The sequence below is a fragment of the Ctenopharyngodon idella genome, chromosome 7, assembly GCF_019924925.1.
Source record: "Ctenopharyngodon idella isolate HZGC_01 chromosome 7, HZGC01, whole genome shotgun sequence".
NCBI classification, from domain to species: Eukaryota; Metazoa; Chordata; class Actinopteri; order Cypriniformes; family Xenocyprididae; genus Ctenopharyngodon; species Ctenopharyngodon idella.
In genome coordinates this window covers 33,965,828-33,987,216 of record NC_067226.1, presented here as the reverse complement: position 1 = coordinate 33,987,216, position 21,389 = coordinate 33,965,828, and the positions used below count along the sequence as shown (strand labels likewise).

The 21,389-nt window shown below is 36.8% G+C and overlaps 1 protein-coding gene across 4 annotated transcripts in view; it reads left to right on the top strand.

Moving 5' to 3' along the window:
* The window catches only part of arnt2 (aryl-hydrocarbon receptor nuclear translocator 2), a 93,752-nt gene that overhangs the window by 28,039 nt on the left and 44,324 nt on the right, over positions 1-21,389 (top strand). For all 4 annotated transcript variants that reach the window (XM_051901735.1, XM_051901737.1, XM_051901734.1 and 1 more), the window contains 3 exons: positions 6,667-6,769; positions 11,050-11,115; positions 18,442-18,527. In XM_051901735.1, the coding sequence (XP_051757695.1) occupies positions 6,667-6,769; positions 11,050-11,115; positions 18,442-18,527 (255 nt within the window). The remainder of the gene's footprint in view (positions 1-6,666; positions 6,770-11,049; positions 11,116-18,441; positions 18,528-21,389) is intronic.

The following is a 21,389-nucleotide window of genomic DNA, read 5'->3' as shown; positions in this document are numbered from 1 at the left end:
CGATCAAATGAAGCGGCCAAGGGAGATATTTTCCATGTCTCCTCAAACTCTCCACTAATGTGTTCTTTGTGCTGGAATGTTAAGGGTTGGCTCTGCATACATAATTGATTAAGAGTGATTTGGGGGGTGTGTGTGTGTGTGTGTGTGTGTGTGTGTGTTTTCCCCTGAAGTGGGAAATGATGGCTGGAGACATCAGCGAGATCTTGCACACCATCCATCAGACCACACAACACACCTGTGTGCAACAACACGATCTGTTCTTGTCTCATATACATATTCATATATACATGGAAACCTGCATATGTAATGCATCAAAATAGTGTTCTTTATGCATTGTGTTTTTTTTTGTTTTTTTTTTATATATATATACGACACATTATATGTTTCGCAATCTCAGTTAAAATGCATTTTAAGGAGTGTTCTGAATTACAAATCATAATATAATATAAATAACACATGAGACATCAGATTAAGTATTGATCTCAATGCATTATACTCTTTAAAGCTGTTACTATTAATAGGAAAGTATTATAATGCATCATTCCTCTGGTTACCATGTTTCACTGGCACATAAAACTGATCCTAATGCGCATCATAAAGCATAATGAATGGCCCACGGAAGGCATTTCTGCCATTTAGAGCCATTTTTACATAACATTAGTTATGCACATAATACCATGAGTAACGAATTCTGTTATTTTTACAATGCAATTCATCTTCATGGTGACAAAATGAAATATTTCCTCATCAATTATTAAAGCGTTGCATTGCGACATGCAAAGAATGCTCAAATTAGTTTTTGTAGCCCGTAGCCTATGTATCTAACCTGTTTACAAGTTTTGTGAGCTACGAGCTGTAACATGAAATGACTAATCTTAAGACAATAACTGCAAATATATGAGAAAGCGGCTGATTTGAATAATAATATGTGTGTTATTGTTTGTAAAGCATGGTGCAAGAGTTTGCCAACATCATGATTGAATGATGGTTGAATATAAATGAAATAATAACAGAATGCAGCTTTCCTTAAGGTTACAGATTCAAGCTGAAATTCTCTGTGGAAATTAAATGCGAAACCTTTTCAGAGTGCCTTCAAACAGCGTAATGGGACTTAAACTCAAAAGAGCATTCTTTAGTCGATGACTAACTTGACCCATTTTTCCTGAGTTTATTTTTCTAAACATAGTTTGCTGATGAAGATAACGTTCTTATTATGTGCTTTATTTTTCATTGGGATACATCCTTGAAGGACAGCTATTATTTCTCTGGCAACACTATTTGTTTGTCCTTCCATGTACGACAGTCTTGTCGACGGCGACTGCCGCCTAAATATTTAGCTTGGCTGTGGTTGGTGGCCTGGGATATTTGCCATTTTTTTTGCTGCTTTGTTCATTTTTAGAATAATAATGATACACTTGCCCACAGAGGAGAAACAATGGAGTCTGTGTGGCAGAATGGGATATATATGTGCGCGGCGCAGCCCTTTTTATGCATTCTGGGATGCTAATGAAACGGGCCTTTGCCCAGATTCCACATTGTGCCTTTTTCTTCTCAGAGGATTTGGGGATTTTGCTTGGAAGTCCTTGTGGTTCTGGGACCGATCTGGGAGTTCTGGCTAACATTTCCTCGTTCCGCCAGGCGTTGTCCTTAGATCCCCTTCAGGTGGTCACGGAGTTGAAGTTGGAGGAGTCGTGCTCGTCGGGAGGTGATGTTCCCATGCCTGCTGATGGAGTTCTTCAAAGATCAACTAAAGTTCTCCGTGGTGGAAGCGTCCAGGGAACCTGCTCCAAAGCAAACTCCACCTGCTGAGCTCTGCTTTGGGAAGCAGGAGGCTGAGGAACGGTCATCCAAACCCATGCCGGTCATCAAAACAGCAAACCACCATGCATATATGACTAGCACTTACTCAAACCAGTGCAAACAAGAAGATTGATTGAGGTGCGATCAAAAAGAGTTACCGTAAAACTGGTCAGTGGCTTTTATGAGGTCATGGCTTGAGTTATTTTTACCAGGTTGCGGGTGCGGCCATTTGTAATGTGCGAGGCTTCTGGTTTCAATCTCTTCCAGTTATTTTACCTGTACAAAACTGTGCATGTACGTACTTTTATGTTTTACAACGTTGTGTTCATATTCTGGGCTCATCAGCTTGACCTTATTTTGCAATGCAGAATGTGTAAGACTTCTGTTTCATTAGCCACTATAGGTAAATAACTATGTGTGTTCCAAACCAATGTGTTTGATGAAAATTCACTTTTATATCGTTTTGAACATATTTGTGTTCGCAGTGTATGTACACAACCACCCTATTGTGGTAAAAATCCATCCACTCCATTTGTTATTTTCCCCATAAATCTGAAACAGTGTCTCAAAATGAGGCATTTAAGAATGTGATCCAATGTGATGTCACATTACACAGGCCCCGCCCATAACTGAATCTCCCCTATTAGCTTAGCTCCTCCCCTCAGTGAGCTGTACACAGTCCGCCATGTTTATCTCCTCACCAGAGTGTTTAGCAGCATTCAAGTAAGAAATGTATTAATTAAAGCTACTAAAGTTATTCAGTCAAGCGCAGTGAGGGATTTTCTGTTTTTCTTTTGTTGTTTTATTCATATAAACAGCAGTAGGTACTGTGTATTACGCTGATGTCACTTTAATACACAGATCTAATATACACATATGATTTATTTCCCTGCTTGGGTTGGGGAGTAACGGAATACATGTAACGGCGTTACATAATCAGGATACAAAATTCTAGGTAACTGTAATTCGTTAGAGTTACATCTAAAAACAAAGTAATCAGAATACAGTTACGTTTTGTAAAAAATGGGAATACTGTCAGGATTACAATGGTTTCACTTAAATAAGCTGACTTTTTCCGTGTTTAAGTGCTATAATCGGATCCCCAGTGCATCTACCAACACAGAAAATGTGAAAAAGGACAACCCAGTAACTTTGTTTTGGTAAGCCTTTCTCTGCAAGCATGTGAAAAAAATGAGCCGTTTAGATTTCGCTCCCCTTGTGACGTAGGAAGAGGATCTTATTATAATATTACCGTCCCTTAATCTGTATGTTTCAACCGACGGTGCCGCCATTTTGTTTTCACAAACAACAACAGTGTACCAGTATACACTGGTCCTGGAGTGCAGCTGTCCTGCACAGTTTAGCTACAACCCTGATCAAACACACTTGAATGTCTTCAGTTGGATCGTTACCAACTGTTCATGATCCAAATTCATATATATTTCGTGATGTTTGCAAATTGTCTTTCTGAATGTTTCGTTAGCACGTTGTTAATATACTGTTAAATGTGGGTAAAGTTACCATAGTTTCTTACTGTATTCACGGAGACCAGAGCCATGTCGTTATTTTCATTTTAACCTGAAAACACTTTCAGTCTGTATAATTCATAAATACATCTTCATGCTTATTGAGTCTCTCCAACAGTGTGTAGCTTTAGCCACGTTAGCCGTGCAGCACGCTATCAAACTCATTCAGAACTGAATGTTAGCAAACATCCAAAAAAATACATGCCATACCTACGTGATCTGATATGCTACATCATCAACAATGATCCATCTTGGGAGTTATTTGCTGTGAGAGCTTCTCTTGTATTGTTTATGCCTCAGTGTATTGGAGTCGCAAGCTTGGGGGCGGGGAGCATGAGCTCATTTGCATTTAAAGGTACACACACCAAATCAGCGCATTTTTTCTCCCACCCAAAAATAGGCAGTTAAAACATGGTATAATAAAAAATTCATGGGGTGTTTTGAGCTGAAACTTCACAGACACATTCTGGGGACACCAGAGACGTATATTACATCTTGTAAAAAGGTGCATAATAGGTCACCTTTAAAACGAAATAAATTGACAATATTGACAGTAGTGATGCACAGATCGCGGTTATATCCGTCAAAACTGCGGATAATCCACAGGTCGGGCAGGCCAAGTAATAATAAAAAATAACATTCCAGTTAATTGCGGGTAGGTCGATGAGAGATAAATCACTATGTGGTCTACTTGTTTAAGCAGCAATGAAACCAGAGAAATTTTACAAGGAGAATTAAATACAAAAAAGGAAAGAAAGAAAAGTACAGTGTGGGAGCGTTTCACTGAAATAGTTAACCAGGATGAGCCATTGTGATGGGTATGTGATATGTAACCTTGAAGGAATCCAAAAGTAATCCGATTACATTACTTTTATATTGTGGTGCTTGGATTATGTTACTTAATACTTTTTATGAAGTAATTTGTGACATAATACATTTTTAAAGTGACCCTCCCTACTCTCCTCTGTGAGATGTTTCATTACATTCCTGCGTTATCTTCTAGCATTCAGTGCCAATCTCCACAAACTTCTTGTCATCCTACATCACTAAAAGTCCCATTTTGATTGCTAGAAGAAGTTAGAAAGTCAAAAAAAGTTCACCGCTGGGGAGGCAGAGGGGTCAGAGTTATTGCGGAGGTGATTGTGGAAAAATTCCTGTCTAATTTGACATCTCTAAACTGTTATTACATTGGCCTTGAAAAACCTTTTTGCGGTCGAAATATTTTTTCCCATTTCCAGCGAGGTTTGCCTTGTTGAAAGGCTGACATTACAGCATGACTGACTTGTTGGGTGTTATTGGGTTGTTGGTAGCAGCGTGCGGCTGTACTCAGGGCAGTGGGTCGACATCAGGATGATTTACGATCACAGTCCAGCTTCGTTTATCATCTCCATATGGTTTTTCACCCAATTGTTTGTTCAACAACAACTACCAAGGGCCCCTTTCTTGATGCTCTTGAACTTATCGAGCGGTTGTGTTGTTATCCGTCTTCGAGAGGAGTATTAATAGCTTTTAAATGCTTCCAACGTTCTTGGTGTCTGTCTTTCAGAGTGGAAAGACTTCTCGACAATTAGATCTGCTCCTGAGGGCTTTAGCAGCTGTCACCGGATCAGTTCGGAGACCGCTTCTTCTCCGCTGAAAGGCATGTCAGCTAATTTGTTTATGGAAATAACTTCAGGCTTCAATAATCCTGCGCTTTTGTCCTATAGGTATCAGCATTCCGAGAAGTATAGCTCACGCTTTGACTATTGTTGTGGGTGTTTTGTTAAGCCAATGACATTTTTTGGCTGCTTTGGATTGTGTTCCTCCCTCGTTCTAGCTGTGCTGGATGGGAAAAACAACTTTAAAATTGTTGTGATTTGATTATTTTAGCCAGTCTTCTGTGCCGTATAATCGAGCAGATGTTGTAGCAGTGAACGAGATGGTCATAACATTCACCGTGCATCTGTGTGTGTGTGTTTGTGGCACATTTGTTGTTTGTTCTGGGGTGTATTAGGATTGAACGGCCCCTGAAAAGCACTTCTGCAAACTGTTACTGTGGCATCTTAGAAATGTATTTTGTAGCTTAAGGCTTAGGGATGTGAACGAGTAATCGACTATAGTAGTCTATAGCTTTTCATTTGTTCCCTACAGCAGGCAAAGACCAAAATAAAATATACCCCTGCTAAATCGCTAGCATAAATCTTGTCTTTATTGTTAATTGTGCAGGGTGGTGCTGTGGATGCATGATGTTGAAGTGATATGAGCAGGTGCATCCAAAGGTTGTGTGGCAATATTTTTATTCGTATTGGTATATGTGGTCCTTGATATAATAATATATCCCAGCAGATGATGATACAAACCTTCATATAGATGTACATAACCATAGTGACATCTACATCTACTTTTCAGTACTCCTGGAGTGTATTTTTTTATTTTATTTATTTATTTATTTATTTTAATTATGAATTGTTAAATTTTTTTTATTAAAAAGATTTGAAAAATAGGATTATTATTAATATATTTAAAAGAAGTCTCCTAAGGTTGCATTTATTTGATAAAAACATGCAGTAAAAACTGTAATATAATGTGAAATATTTTTCGAGTCTTAAAAAGCTGTTTTCTATGTGAGTGTGTGTGTGTGTATATATGTGTATATATAGTAAAATGTAATTTATTCCTGTGATCAAAGCTGAATCAGCATCATTACTCCAGTCTTCAGTGTCACATGATCCTTCAGAAATCATTCTAATATGATGATTTGCTGCTCAAGAAACATTTCTGATTATTATCAATGTTGAAAATAGTTGTGCTGATTAAAGTTTTTGTGGAAACTGTGATACACTACCATTCAAATTTTTGGGGAAGTAAAATAAAAAATAAAAAAAGAAAGAAAGAAATGAACACCCTCAACAAGGATGCATTAAACTGATCAAAAGTGGCAGTAAAGACATTTATAATGTTACTAAAGATTTTTATTTCAAATAAATGCTGTTCTTTTGAACTTTCTATTCATCAAAAAATCCTGACAACAAAATGCTTCACAGTTTTATAACATTAAGCACGGTCAAAAATATTAAGCAGGAAAAACTGTTTTCGATAATAATTATTGAGCATCAATAATAACCAGACTTTTGACCAGTAGTGTATATATAAATATTTGAGTTATCTTATTGTGAAACCATTATTGCTGGTGTAACATTTGTAGATAAAACATTTTAATTTTCAGGTAATTCAAGTGATTTTGTGTACTGTGCCCCAAATATTACTATTTGAAATGCCCAAATGGTCATTTAATCTATTTTGTGTCTATTATTTTTTTTTTTTTTTGTCCATGTGTTTATGTATTTGAATGCATATCCAGGGCGTATTCTGGACCTAAAGACGGGGACGGTGAAGAAGGAAGGACAGCAGTCCTCTATGAGAATGTGTATGGGATCCAGACGCTCCTTCATCTGCAGAATGAGGTACAGTTTACAGTCTCACAGATCTCATCGTCACAGGTGTGGTGTAGTGTTAAAGTCAGCATCACTTTACAGAAGTTGTGGTTGTCTTTTTTTCCCCTATTGTGACGTATATCCGAGTAAAACGGCTTCTCAAACAAGAAAAAATGAAGGGCGTGTGGGGAATTGATTGGATTGTTGTGTTTTGCAATTGGTGGATCTCATGTAAGTGACAGGTTGCCCCTCATCATCAGAAAAGAGAAGAGATGTTAATCTTGGGTACATAGAGAGTAGTATTGCATCATTCATATCTTCAAAAAGTCTTTAGTTTTATCATATTTTTAAAAAATACATTCGCTGTACCGAGTCTTTCTATAAAAAGCAGAGCTCCTGGAGGCGTGTCTGCCATCAGTGCCATGGGCGGAGCTAAAGAGTCACGAGCGCGTGCAGCTTTTGTGTAGAGATCATCTGCAAGCTGCGACATCATTATAAATAAAAAGGGAACAAAAGAATTCGTGTTGTTTACATTATATGCACTTGCGCGCCGAATGCCAACAAAACACAAACATCTGATGCAGCTTTACTCTCCGCCCACGATCTGCAAATCCAGCGCCGAACTGGGACTTGTTTACAAAGTATTCATCAATAAAATCTTGGGAACAAACAAACATAAGTGTGCAACTCCGTTGCTGCCCCGGAAAAACAATCTTCATCCACTGTTCCCTTAATGCTGGGTTCTTTGGGAAGCTGAAAAAGGTAATCTTTCCCTCACAACCAAAAACACACTTCTTTGGTGACAGGAGCTGCGTCTCATTTCGGAGGCTGCGTCCTCTGAAGGCAGCATACGTCATCAAGGATGTCTTATTTAAGAAAAGGAACCGTAATAAAATTGACTGATGTTCACTGTGAAGTGTAAAATACTGTAATTTCTTTCTTACTTTGCAATCTAACGGTTATATTTCTTAAATGAGACTGCCTCAATGATGTATGCAGCCTTCAGAGGGTGCAGCCCCTGAATTGGGACACAGCCATTGTTGAAAAATCTCTCGGCTTCCATAACCTTAAAGAAGCGTGTTGATGGGCGTGCTCGTGCTCTTGCTCTGGGTGATGTGTGTGTGCACGCTTATCAGGGAGAAGTGTCTATACAAGGAATTCCACCCTTTATGACATGAAACAGGCCATACTCGAAAAAAATTTGGCAAAACAACCGGAAGTTGTATATTTGGCACAGAAATACCTCCAACTCGTTTTGAAAAAGTTTTGAAACTTTTGCCATGTTTAGCATGAGAATGCAACTCTTTAACAGTGTAAATAAGTCAGAATGCATGAAATAGCATTAGATCCCCCCTTTAAAAAAAAAAAAAAATGTGCACAGATAAATCAATTATAATAAATACTGCAATATTCCATAAAAATAAGGATGGTCAATTTTGATTTGATTGTGACTTTAAGGATCAGGACTGGTTATGCAAGAGTTTAGTGTTGTATTGTGCCCATTTTTTTAGATATTCAGATACCTTTTTTAGAACTTTTATCAGTTTTTTTTATTTATTTTTTTTATCAGGTTGGAGTATTTCTTGTGGTGTGCCGTTAACGTTTATATCACTACTTATAAATAAATCGTCACACAGGGCTTGACATTAACACCCGCCAAATACAGGTGGATTTCAGCAGTGGTGTGTACGCAGTCAATTACATTTTATATATAATATATACATTTTTCAATTGTGGTCTTTTAAACATGCATTTAAAATAATAAATTAAGTGCAATGTAGTGTTGTCAATTTTTCGATACTGAAATATCTGAAACGCTTCCAATATTAATTTTCCTCAGAATAGACACACGATACCAGCTGCTCTTTCTCTCATCTCTCCGACAGCGAGTCGACACACAGACCCTCCTCCCCTCACTCACTCGTTTCATTTGCTCTGGATAAATATTGTTGCTGTTACAGGGCTTGAATTTTGGCGTGGGATTGTGCGTATTGTGCATAATTTTACTCATTCCTGCAGATTTTGAATATAAAGCCGCCTCTCAGTACTAAATTGAGTTATTTTTCACTGCTTATTGCCCTTTAGCAGTCAAATACACACAAAATAATGTCAAATTGGCAAGTCTTCACGTAAACACAGTCAGTTGTTTTGAGTGAACGTAAACAGTTGAGAAAGAAAGCACATGTGTAACAGTGTAATGGATCCGTGCGTCAGGTCTTAAAGTGACAGCAGCCTAATAAACCTGTTGCTAAATTATGAGATAATATTAAAAATATCTGTAAGGCAGTTTTTCCCCATGGTATCGATGTCAAAATTGTGGTCAGTGAAAATGCTGAGTGGTTAGTAACTTTGGAAAACCACTAGACACTGTGGCTGGTGAGCAAAAAAGTCAATGTCAAGCCCTTGTCCACACATAAACGTTTATTTCGTCTCTACTTGAACAAAGGTGTTGTGGAATCACTATTATCAATCTGCACAACATTAATAGACCATCTGCATGTTTTTCCCTTGTAAAATGCTCTTCAATTATGCTCTGTGATGATCCTTTATGAGGTATTTACCTGTTTATCCAAGTGTTGTTTGTTCATCTGTTATTCTCTTATTCAGATTAAAGACAACAAAATGCATTCATTATGGGATTTTTTAGCAATGAGGTGAACAGAAACCAAGGCTGTTGTTGTTGCTGAACATTCCCGTCCTTCCCGCATTATGTTTAAAAGGTGTTTTCATTCATTTTTAACAACAGATGAAAACATGCATTTCCCGAATTTGTTTCGTATGTCCGTGCTAGTTGAAGTCATAAACCATGACGAGCAGATTCCGACATAACGTCCTCATGTGTCTTTGTGCTACATTCAGCAAATAAATATGAGTTAGCGATGTCAAGAATGTGTTCATGTTTAATGTTTTCTATTTGTGGTTACAAATTGAAACCGCATGTTAGCGGATGAGCGCATTTGTCAAAGTGTGTGTGTAAAAACACTTGAGATAAACAGAACCCCTTAAAAACATGATCGTCATTCTTAAAGGCTCTTATGTAATGGTTTATCTGAACACTATTAGACATCATGACTCAGGGTCTGGAGGACGTTGACTTTCTTGTTGTGTTCTAAAAATGTACATGCTGTTTGTTTGCATACCTTGCATTCATGAGCACATGAGCACAAACTATTTGACAAAGACCTGAGGGACGACCGACTTTGTCATGCCAGGTCTAATGGAAGTGATTTTGGGGGATAAACAGCTCAAGTTAGAACAGATGTGAACTGTTTTACCCCTCAACAGTGTCAGAGATCTCAGGTCACATGTATAGTCTTCACTAGCGGGTCATATACAGTATGTATGGTAATTAGAATATAAGATATCTTTGTAACACATTTGCACATGGTTTGTCTTAAAGCATATTAAAAACACCACATAGACATACAGTATAAAAAACATTAACAACTTGGTTTTCACCACCGGGGGTCTTTAACATTAATTACTGCGAACTAACATGAACATGAACATTTTTATAAACAATCATTAGCAAATGTTAAAGGGGTATTTGATTATGATTTCACTTTTTTAACTTTAGTTAGTGTGTAATGTTGCTGTTTGAGCATAAACAACATCTGCAAAGTTACAACGCTCAAAGTTCAATGCAAAGGGAGATATTTTCTTTTCTGCTTTTTAAGAAGTACAACAAACAGCTGGTAGGGACTACAACAAGCTTCTTCCCGGGTTAGTGACATCACTAACCCTAAAATTGACAAACCCCGCCCCCAAGAACACCCAACGAAGGAGGCGAGGCCATGTTGGGCCGCTTTAGAGAAGAGGAAGAGTTGTTGTAGTAGAGTGTTGTTACCATGCCGTCATTTTACGCCGGACTGCTTCACAAACGAGGGTCAATTCAACACTGGATTTGCACAAAAGATTAACATGACGGCACATGCTAGTAGATGAGTTGAATCAACTCCACAGCAACTACATAAATTTATCCACTAACCATTCAGAAACATCCAGTTTCACTCTAAAAGTTGTAACTTCATCCCGAGTCTCTCCATCAGTGTCGACTCCGGTTTGAACAATGTAAGGCTGAACACCGTTTTGGGGACACTCTAGTGTAACTTATAGTACATCTTGTGAAAGGGGCATTATAGGCCATACTTGCCACACTTTGATCTTTTTATTATTTTTTTTTTTTAACAAAAGCTTATCATAATTAAGTTGAGGCTTCCAGACTTTAATGTTTAACAAACATATTTGTGTATTTGCTTTCTTACTCGTTTATGATGAGAAATGAACTTTGTTTTTGAATGTTTTTTTAGGTGTGGTAATGCACCGTTGGATCATATCTCGCTGAATCGGTTGTCCAGCATGAGAAAAAGATACAGGTATGAATCTCTTTTTCCAAAGCAGTTCTCAAATTTGCACCCAATTATGCAGTTACTCAACCCTTCAGTAATAACCAAACATGCTCTAACTCAAAACAGAACTTGTGCAGTAGTACATGGCATTACTAATTCATTTGTCATGTTTCGCCTTACACTTGTGTATTATTTGTTTGTTTGTTTAAAGGGACAATGCATGTTAATGAACATCAGTATAAAATACAAAATGTAAACATGCCAGATTATAAAAACGTTGCTAATTTACATCCATTGTACGAGAAGTCCACTGAAAGCAAGTTTATTTGAACCAATGTGCAGTTTTATTGAATATGATCCAAAGTGAACAAAACAATGAGTTGACTACATGAACAAAACACGAATGAAGCAAACTCACCAACAGCAGTTACACAAACAATACTAGACAAAGGAACCATTAAACATGAGGGCTGTTTATACAAAAAGACAAATGAGCAGTAAAAAAACACCTGTGATCAATCAAGACAATAAACCAATCATAAAACAGAACAGAAACACATGACCTGAACAACCAATCAGAACAAGACACGAGACTAGGGAAGCACGTGACGGGATAAGGGAATTACATGACAAACAGGAAACATGACTGTGACTAAACTTCAAAATAAAAGACATGAAACATGAACATGAAACAAAACCAAAACTAGACATTATATCAGTAGTCCCCAGGCAGATAAAACAAAGACAAGTGAGATACAAATAAAAAAAAATTAATAAAAATATACCCAAAAGTAATTTTTTTTTATTTTGCCAAATGAACTCAACTTGAAATTTGGAACAGTCAATAATTCTGCAGAAGATAAAGAGAAGGAGCCAAATTATGAAGAGCTTAGACGAGCAGTAAAACTTTGTAATGGATACGATAACGAACTGGAAGCCAATGTAGTTGGAAAAGAATTGGAGTTATATGTTCAAAGGTACGTGAATGGGTAATAATCCTAGCAGCTGAGTTATGAATTAACTGTAATCGATGGAGTTGTTTTTCAGGAAGGCCAAATAAAAGAAAATTACAGCAATCAATCCGTGATGGAACCAAAGTATGAATAGTGCTATGCTGAGAAAGTGATGGAGTATAGCAATGTTGTGTAAATGAAAAAATGCAGTATGTAAAATATTATTAATATGGGAACCAAAACAAAGCAAACTATCAAATATAACACCAAGACTTTTCATCTGAGTGGAAATATTAACTGGACAGTTATCAATAAGCAGGGTGGAGGATTGAGTTTTAGATAAGACAGACCTAGACCCATGAAGAAGGGCTTCAGTTTTACTGGTATTTAGCTTTAAAAACTTCTTGGTCATCAAAATGTTAACATCCTGCAAACATTTAGTGAGTACTGAAGGGGGATGGGAAACATTAGGTTTTGTAGATATGTACAATTGTGTGTCAAACAGAATTTCCGTAAAAAACGGAAATTGATGTCATATGTACGAAAAATGCGACCAAAGGGTAGAATATAAATAATAAATAAAAGCGGACCCAACACAGACCCCTGTGGAACACCGTAAGTAACTGTGACAGACTCTGATCGAACATTCTTAGGGCCCTATCATACACCCGGTGCAATGCGACGCCAGGCGTGACACAAATGTTTTTTGCTAGTTTCAGCCCGAAGCAGTTATCATTTTCACGTCCTGTGCCACATTGTTTAAATAGAAATGCATTTGCACCCATTTGTGCGCCCATGGACGTGCTGGTCTGAAAACGAGGTGTGTTCAGGTGCATTGTTGGCGTGTTGCTATTTTGAGGCAACTGAAAATGTCTGCGCCATTGACCAACAAAAACCTGGTCTAAAGTCAATATTTCAGTCAGTATTTCTTTTTATTTATTTATTTTTTATTTAAAGAGCGCGTTAGTAATATGCAGGTGCACAACACGCGTACACTCTGCTTGTTACACACACAGGGACACGCAGCAGCACACAAACATGCCAAATATTAAAAATAAAAGGATTACGATGTAAAAAATGATTAATGTGTGCGTAAAGATAAAAATGCTTTGGTGGAATCCAGCTTGTCCCGTAGATGAGCTCACACGCTTTGACCTCACGCACGAGAAGATCCGTTTCCCCGCTAGAGAAGCCTTAGTTTTTCCGCTTGCAAATTCCGCCATGTAAATAGCAATCCGCCATGGCGTGAGCGCAATTGACTTTTAAAGGGAATGGGAGATGAGATCGGTTTATTGCACATTATGCCCAAAACACACCCACGCCTCATTAAGAGAATAGGGACAACCCTTTTAGACCATGCGACCATTTTTCCCGTCATTAAACTAGCAAAAGTGACACTAAGTGCACTTGCACCTTGCGCTTTAGACCATGCGCTTAGATCGTTAAAATAGGGCCCTTAATCTGGACAAACTGTTTCCTGTCACTTAAATAAGATGAAAACCAAAGGAGCGCATTGCCAGCAACTCCAATACAAGCCAAAACGAAGGCAGCACTAATATCTAAAAGATTAAGAATAGACAGGAAACCAGAATCAGCTGCAAGAAGATCATTTGTGACTTAGCACTAATAAGCAGTAATTAGGAGTTTTTTGAGACAAAAGTTGTAGTTAATAGTTAGTTAATAGTGAGAATTGGACCCTAATCTAAAGTGTGTCCAAATTATTATCTGGGAATCACAATTTGTCTTGCAGCACTTTTCGGCATCAGTTTGTCAACTAGAACATTTGGCGTTACATTCTCAGGAACGACTGCTAGGAGTTTTGCTGCTTCAAGAAAATTCCTAGAATTTGTTCCTGAGAATGTAACGCCAATGTTGCTATTCATTCCTCCGGTGATTCACCCTTTGACCCCTGACGTTGAACCCACTGCCCTCCTCCGCGGCAGGCGTGTTGTTTGTCTGCATCAGACTTGCAGCGCTGTGTGTTTTGCGGGCTGTGACAGCTCAGGAATGCAGGAATCACCTCTTCCAGGAACATCTGTGAGAAAAGTACATTGCAGATGTCTCATTGATGAATGGTGTACGTGTGTCAAGCTTTTATGTAAAAATGACAGGGGCCGGTCGTACAGTTCACAAAACACACAAGTGCCAATGTAGCTGAGGGATAATATTGATTTATTTCCATTCACTCATTTTGCAGATGCTTTATCTATGACCTGGATAAGTGCATGTAAGGAGTACACTTACACTTTATCATAGTTTTTCCTCAGAATTGAACCCATGACCTGGTGTTGTTTGTGCAATGATTGATGATCAATGATCGACCGGTTGAGCTTATAAGCAACAATTAAATCATTAATGCAAAGTAAATGCAATGGCGTAGTTTGCACCGTGCTCTGCCAGTTGAGCTAATTAAACTGAAATAAACTGAAATAAATTAATTAACACAAAGTAAATGGAATAACTAAAATTAATCTTTGCTGATTTGACAGGGGGATCGGATTGTGCACAGAGCGCATGAAGAACATCATGAGAAAAACACGTTTTTTGTATTAATGGATGGAGTAAAAAAAGTCTGACTCAGAGTTTATTGGATATTGTGAAAATTTGGTTTCCCCTTGCCTTTTTAATATCTCCTAAGCTCAGAAGCCTACATTTATTTTATGAGTAATTATATTTCTGGAAATGTTATTTAAGTTCCTCAGGAGATTGCTCGGGTGTAGTGTACACACATATATATTTTCACACTTTAGATTAGGTCCAATTGTCACGATTAACTAACTATTAACTACGACTATTAACTACTGCCTCAAACTCATAATTATTGCTTATTAATAGTTAGTAAGGTAGTTGCTAAAGAATTAGTTCACTTTCAAATGAAAATTACCCCAAGCTTTACTCACCCTCAAGCCATCCTAGGTGTATATGACTTTCTTCTTTCAGATGAACACAATCAGATTTATATTAATAAATATCCTGACACATCCGCCTCAGAAGGCCTTTATTAACCCCCCCGGAGCTGTGTGGAGTACGTTTATGATGGATGGATGTGGATGGAAGAACTTTCTTCAGCTCATACTCGTTGGTCCCGTTCACTGCCATTATAAAGCTCGGATGTATCAGGATATTTATTAATATAACTCAGATTGTGTTCGTTAGAAACAAGAAAGTCATATACACCTAGGATGGCTTGAGGGTGAGTAAAGCTTGGGGTAATTTTCCTTTGAAAGTGAACTAATCCTTTAAGTTTAGGTATTGGGTAGGATTGTGGGATGTAGAATATGGTCATGCAGAATAAGACATTAATATCCTAGTAATATGGTATGTACAGTTGCAAGAAAAAGTTTGTGAACCACTTGCAGAATTTGTGAAAATGTGATTAATTTTAACAAAATAAGAGAGATCATACAAAATGCATGTTTTTTTTTTTTTGTTTGTTTGTTTGTTTAGTACTGTTCTGAGTAAGATATTTTACATAAAAGATGTTTACATATAGTCCACAAGACAAAAAAAAAAGACAAAAAAAAATCTGAATTTATTAAAATGACCCCGTTCAAAAGTTTGTGAACCCTTGATTCTTAATACTGTGTGTGGTTACCTGGATGATCCACAACTGTTTATTTGTTTTGTGATGGTTGTTCATGAGTCTCTTGTTTGTTCTGAGCAGTTAAACTGAGCTCTGTTCTTCAGAATAATCCTCCATCAGATTCTTCAGTTTTCCAGCATCTTGCATATTTGAACCCTTTCCAGCAGTGACTGAATGATTTTGAGATCCATCTTTTCACCCTGAGGACAACCGAGGGACTCAAACACAACTATTACAAAAGCTGCAAACATTCACTGATGCTCCAGAAGGAAACACGATGCGTTAAGAGTCAGGGGGTGAAAACTTTTGAACAGGATGAAGATGTCCAAATTTTTCTTATTTTGTTTAAATATCATTGTTTTTCATTTAGTACTGTCCTTCGGAAGCAACAGAAGATACTTCCGTGTTTCCTGGAAGAAAAATTAAGTACAATTTACCTTGATCTACAAATTCAAAAAGTTTTCACCCCCCGACTCTCAATGCATCATGTTTTTTTTTCTGGAGCATCAGTGAATGTTTGAACCTTTTTTAATAGTTGTGTTTGAGTCCCTCAGTTGTCCTCAGTGTGAAAAGATGGATCTCAAAATCATTCAGTCACTGCTGGAAAGGATTCAAATATGCAAAAATGGAAAACTGAAGAATCTGCAGGACCTGGAGGATTATTCTGAAGAACAGAGCTCAGTTTAACTGCTCAGAACAAACAAGAGACTCATGAACAACCATCACAAAACAAACAAACAGTCGTAGATCATCCAGGTAACCACACACAGTGTTAAGAATCAAGGGTTCACAAACTTTTGAACAGGCCATTTTAATAATTTTTTTTTTTTTTTGTCTTGTCGACTATATATAAACATCTTTTATGTAAAATATCTTACTCAAGACAGTACTAAATAAAAATAACATGCTTTTTGTATGATCTTTTTTATTTTGTTAAACTTATTCACATTTTCACAGATTCTGCTAGTGGTTCACATACTTTTTCATGTAATTGTATCTAAATCTGAAAATCAACCTAAATAGAAATGTCGGAATAAAAACTGAACTGAAACTAAACTGCTCATGCTAAATGTTCATAAGTTTGCTGACAGTAAGTTTTCATTTGTTTGTTTTTTTTACACTTTTATTCGTTGTGTTCTTCTGAACTTTCTATTTATCAGAGGATCCTGAAAAAAACCCTATTGTTTTCCACAAAAAATATTAGTTTTTCTCAATTGCTGAAACATATTTCTTGAAATTATGCCTCCTTTTCTCGAAACTCTAAACAAAAATCCATAACATCTCGCCCAATTCCCCAAACATCCTATTTTCAGGTCAAAATGAAGCTCTACACTCAAAACCATTCACTCTTGCTGAAAAAACCAAACTTTGTCCTCAGACATCACACACAAGCCCTCAAAAACACACACACTACAACATAGTCTTACACACTGGTGCAATAAATTCAAAACAATACTACAAATACCGGTAATAAGTTATATTTCTTGGTTCTCCCCCTCAAAAACATTTTCGCATGATCAACACAACAAAAGACACAACAAATGTTTACATTTGCAAATTTTATTTATTCCTTAATGTACTGTACAGTACAATACACCAAACAACAACAAAAACAATTATTCTGCCCCACCCCTGCATCCCGTCTTTGGTCTGGGACAGGCCAGAGAATCTCGTCAAAAATCACAGGCTATGTTGGCCCTAGCCATGGCAGCGTGGGTAAAATCCTCTTGCATGCCTGATCCACCCCGGCACACATCAACTGAAACTCTTTGACAAATTTCATCAAAGGCTTCTTGTCTCCTTGCCCTTCCTCATCTTCCTCCTCATCCTCTTCCTTCTCCTCCTCAACCTCTTCTATCACGTCTCTCTGGATCCATTGTTCCAAAACTGAATGAACTCACTCAGACTCTTTGGTCTATCTATTGAAGGTTCTGATTGGTGTGTGATAAATTTTGACTCTTAGTGTTTCCAACTAGGTATTTGTACTAATTGAGCTGAAGCTGTGCTGACTTGAGTGAACAATATTGAGTGCTAGTGCTTTCTAAATGACCACATGGTGTAGGCAATGAGAAATGAAGGGATTTGTGTCTAGAGTTTTGCAGTGACAGTTCAACAAATCCGACTCATGCGTCAAAACAGGGGAATAGTTTTTATGGTTTAGGGAAATGGGTGTGCTTTTTGATATATGGCATTATGGTTTTGAAATTTTAGTTCAAAAGCCTGGTTATAGTGTTTAAGCAATCGAGAAAAACTGTAAACTTCTGTTTTCAACATTGATAATAATAATAAATGTTTCTTGAGCAGCAAATCAGCATATTAGAATGATACTGACACTGAAGACTGGAGTAATGAAATTTGCCATCACAAGAATAAATTACATCTTTAAATATATTCAAATAGAAAACAGTTCTTTTAAATTGTAATAACATCACACAATTTTTCTGTTTTTACTGTATTTTTGATCAAATAAATGCAGGCTTGGTGAGCAGGCTTGGTCTTTCAGAAACAAATCTTACCGACCTCAAACTTTTGAGCAATAGTGATCTGAAAATGGCATTAAAATACTAACTTTACAAAAACAAAACTACAGTAATCTTGATGTTTTCAGATAGCCGTGTTGTTGTTGTGCTTCTCTGTGTTTGTTTTGATGTGAAAAGCTGAAGGGAACATTTTTGCTGAGGTTCGTGCTGGTTTTCCAAATCAGATCCTGCAGACCGTAATTCTCACATGACCCGAATGCCAACTTGAATGTAGCCAACACGAGTACCAGACATGTTTGTTTGTCTCATTCTCTTTGTGTCTCTCTCTGGTTTGCAGGAATGGTCTTGGGCCGTCTAAGGAAGGGGAGGCGCAGTACTCTGTTGTGCACTGCACCGGCTACATCAAGGCCTGGCCGCCAGCGGGTACTTACACAAACACACTCACATCGCTTTCAGTTCAAAGCCACCGAGTCCGAGAGAAACTGACACACATACAAACAAAAAAAGTGTAGTGATGCTGTGGAGTAACTAACTAAAACAACCCATAAAATCAATTGAGTCGAGTCTAATCCATATGCTGTAATTGTACTTACTTTTAAATAACTGTTTATTCCATTGAATCATTTTATTTTTACGTGGGTAACACTTGACAATAAGATCCAGTTACTCAACATTAGTTAATGCAATAACTAACAATGAACAATACATTTGCTACAGTGTTTATTAATCTTTGTTAACTTTAGTTAAAATACAACTATTCATTTTTAGTTCATGTCAGCTCCATTAAATATTAACAAATACTATTTTTGATTTTAATAATTTATTAGTTCATCTTTAAATGAACGTTAGGAGTAATAAATGCCTTAGAAGTATTTTTCATTGTTAGTTCATGCTAGCTAATGTTGTTAACTAATATTAACAAGTGAAACTGGTAACACTTTATAATAAGTATAGTGTAATAAAGTATTTACAAATCATTTGCAAATTAAGTTTATAAACTGTAGTTAATATATTATTAGACTGTATATAAATGGTGAGTTCTTTATTCATTGTTACTGTAATTAATAAAGTGTTATGTTTAATTAGCTCATATGTAAAGAGTTAGATAATGCTTTGTTAACATCTTATTAACTGTAAATATTTTAGATGTCACTTTTTAGGTCACAGAAAATGGGAAAATGGGATTAAGTGCTTTAAACCAACCTTTATTAGACATTAATTGCATTATTATTATTATTATTATTATTATTATTAAGAGTTCATTAAAATGTTTTTAATGCATTAAGTCTATCACCAAAGCTAAACATAAACACTTAAATAAATAAATATAAAATAATGCTGTCAGTATGAATTACAAATACTCATAAGATTACATTGTTAAAATACATCAGCTAGGATTAGAGGAAAGAATATACAGTATGTACAGTAAAAAAAAAACTCATTATTTATATAGAAAGTCCCTATGAAACATGGAAACCCAATTTTAATTTTGATGTTAAATATACACTCTAAAAAATGCTGGGTTAAAAACAACCCAAGTTGGGTTGAAAATGGACAAACCCAGTGATTGGGTTGTTTTAACCCAGCGATTGGGCTAAATGTTTCCCCAACCTGCTGGGTAGTTTTATTTATCTTGACTAATGTTTGAAAAATACTGTATTGCTTGCTTAAAATGAACCCAAAATATGTTGGAAATTAACATTTATTAATGTCTAATAAATAAACATTTAATGAATAATAATTAAACAAAACATTTATTAAATTGCTTATAAATGTTCACCTTTTGATTATTATTGTTGCCTCTAGTAATTATGTGTCTGATTTTTAATTTCAAACCTATTTTGGGTTCATTTTAAGCCAAAAATATAGTCATTTTTAAACAATAGTTGGGTTAAATAAAACTGCCCAGCACACTGGGCAAACATTTAACCCAACCACTGGGTTAAAACAACCCAACCGCTGGGTTTGTTTATTTTCAACCCAACTTGGGTTGTTTTTAACCCAGAATTTTTTGGAGTGTAACTTCATCAATATCTGAATCAGTAGCAGTGATATGATGAAACTCAGAATGCGAATCCTCATGGCACACATTGAACATGTGCTTGAACTCCGTGAACTATTAGAACTTTGGAATTCGGTGTTAAATTCTGTTAGAATCCTCCGGTCTGCGGAACTGTCTGGAGTTTTGGATGACTCCCACATGACACCGGCACGCAAGATCCCCCCCGGTCTGCGATTCCTATTAGCACAACAGCATGTGTGCAGTGTGAAAGGAAGAAACGGACAGAGAATTGAGCAACCCTGAACTCAAAAGCACAAAACGTGAACTTTTTGCCTCATATCTTTGCTGGAGGTTCTCCAGGTATCCTCCGAGCACATCTCCTACAAATTTGCCATATGTTTGTGTGTCATAAAAATTAATCACACATGCTCGGCATCCTGTTTGTTGCATAACAGCATAAAGTAAGGATAAAAATAACCTGCAACTCTTGATTGTCAGCCAGTGTCGTGTCATAATGGAATGTGGTGATCTAAGCAAAGATCATATCGTTTTGAATGTTAATCGATGCATTAACGGTTAGTAAACACTCTGGTCACACCAGATGGCCCTGATATGGATTGTTGATCAGTTTCATAGCGTTCACAAAACACATTGTGCTCTTTATTACTCTATTATTATATGCGACCAAATTAATCCTGTCTGCTTTTATAATGTCAGTTTTTGCCAATTAAAGGCAGTAAATTAATTCAAAACATCACATCGGTGCATCTGTCCATAGTATGCAGCTGTTTTTTTCCCTGAATGTGTCATTTATGCAGAGTAAACAGTGATATATATATATATACAGCCGTTCCTGTTTATTTGTATTACAGAGTCATTAGTTTTGCAAACTAGCGTTTCTTGCTCCGCCATGCGCCGCTGATGAATTGAGTTGTATTTCACTCGAGGTGACAGTTTTGCAGTGTGAATGTGGGAACAGACCATGAAATAATGACAATAAATTGCCCATACGTCTCTCTATTCTATATTTGTATTATTCTGTATATATTTATATGCTGTTGGATGCACATAAAAACACAAACACAGCGAGTCTTATGAAGTGATTCTCAAGAAAACATCACAATTTACTGGATTAAAACATCTTAAAAGTCTAAATCTCTCTGTCATCGAGTGCAGCAGTGCCCGGCCACATCTTCAGCGTCCTTGCTTTTTTCCCGTTCATTTTTCCCATAGGGATTTTAAAAAAGTCCTTGTGAAAGAGTTATAATGCCACGTAATTCACG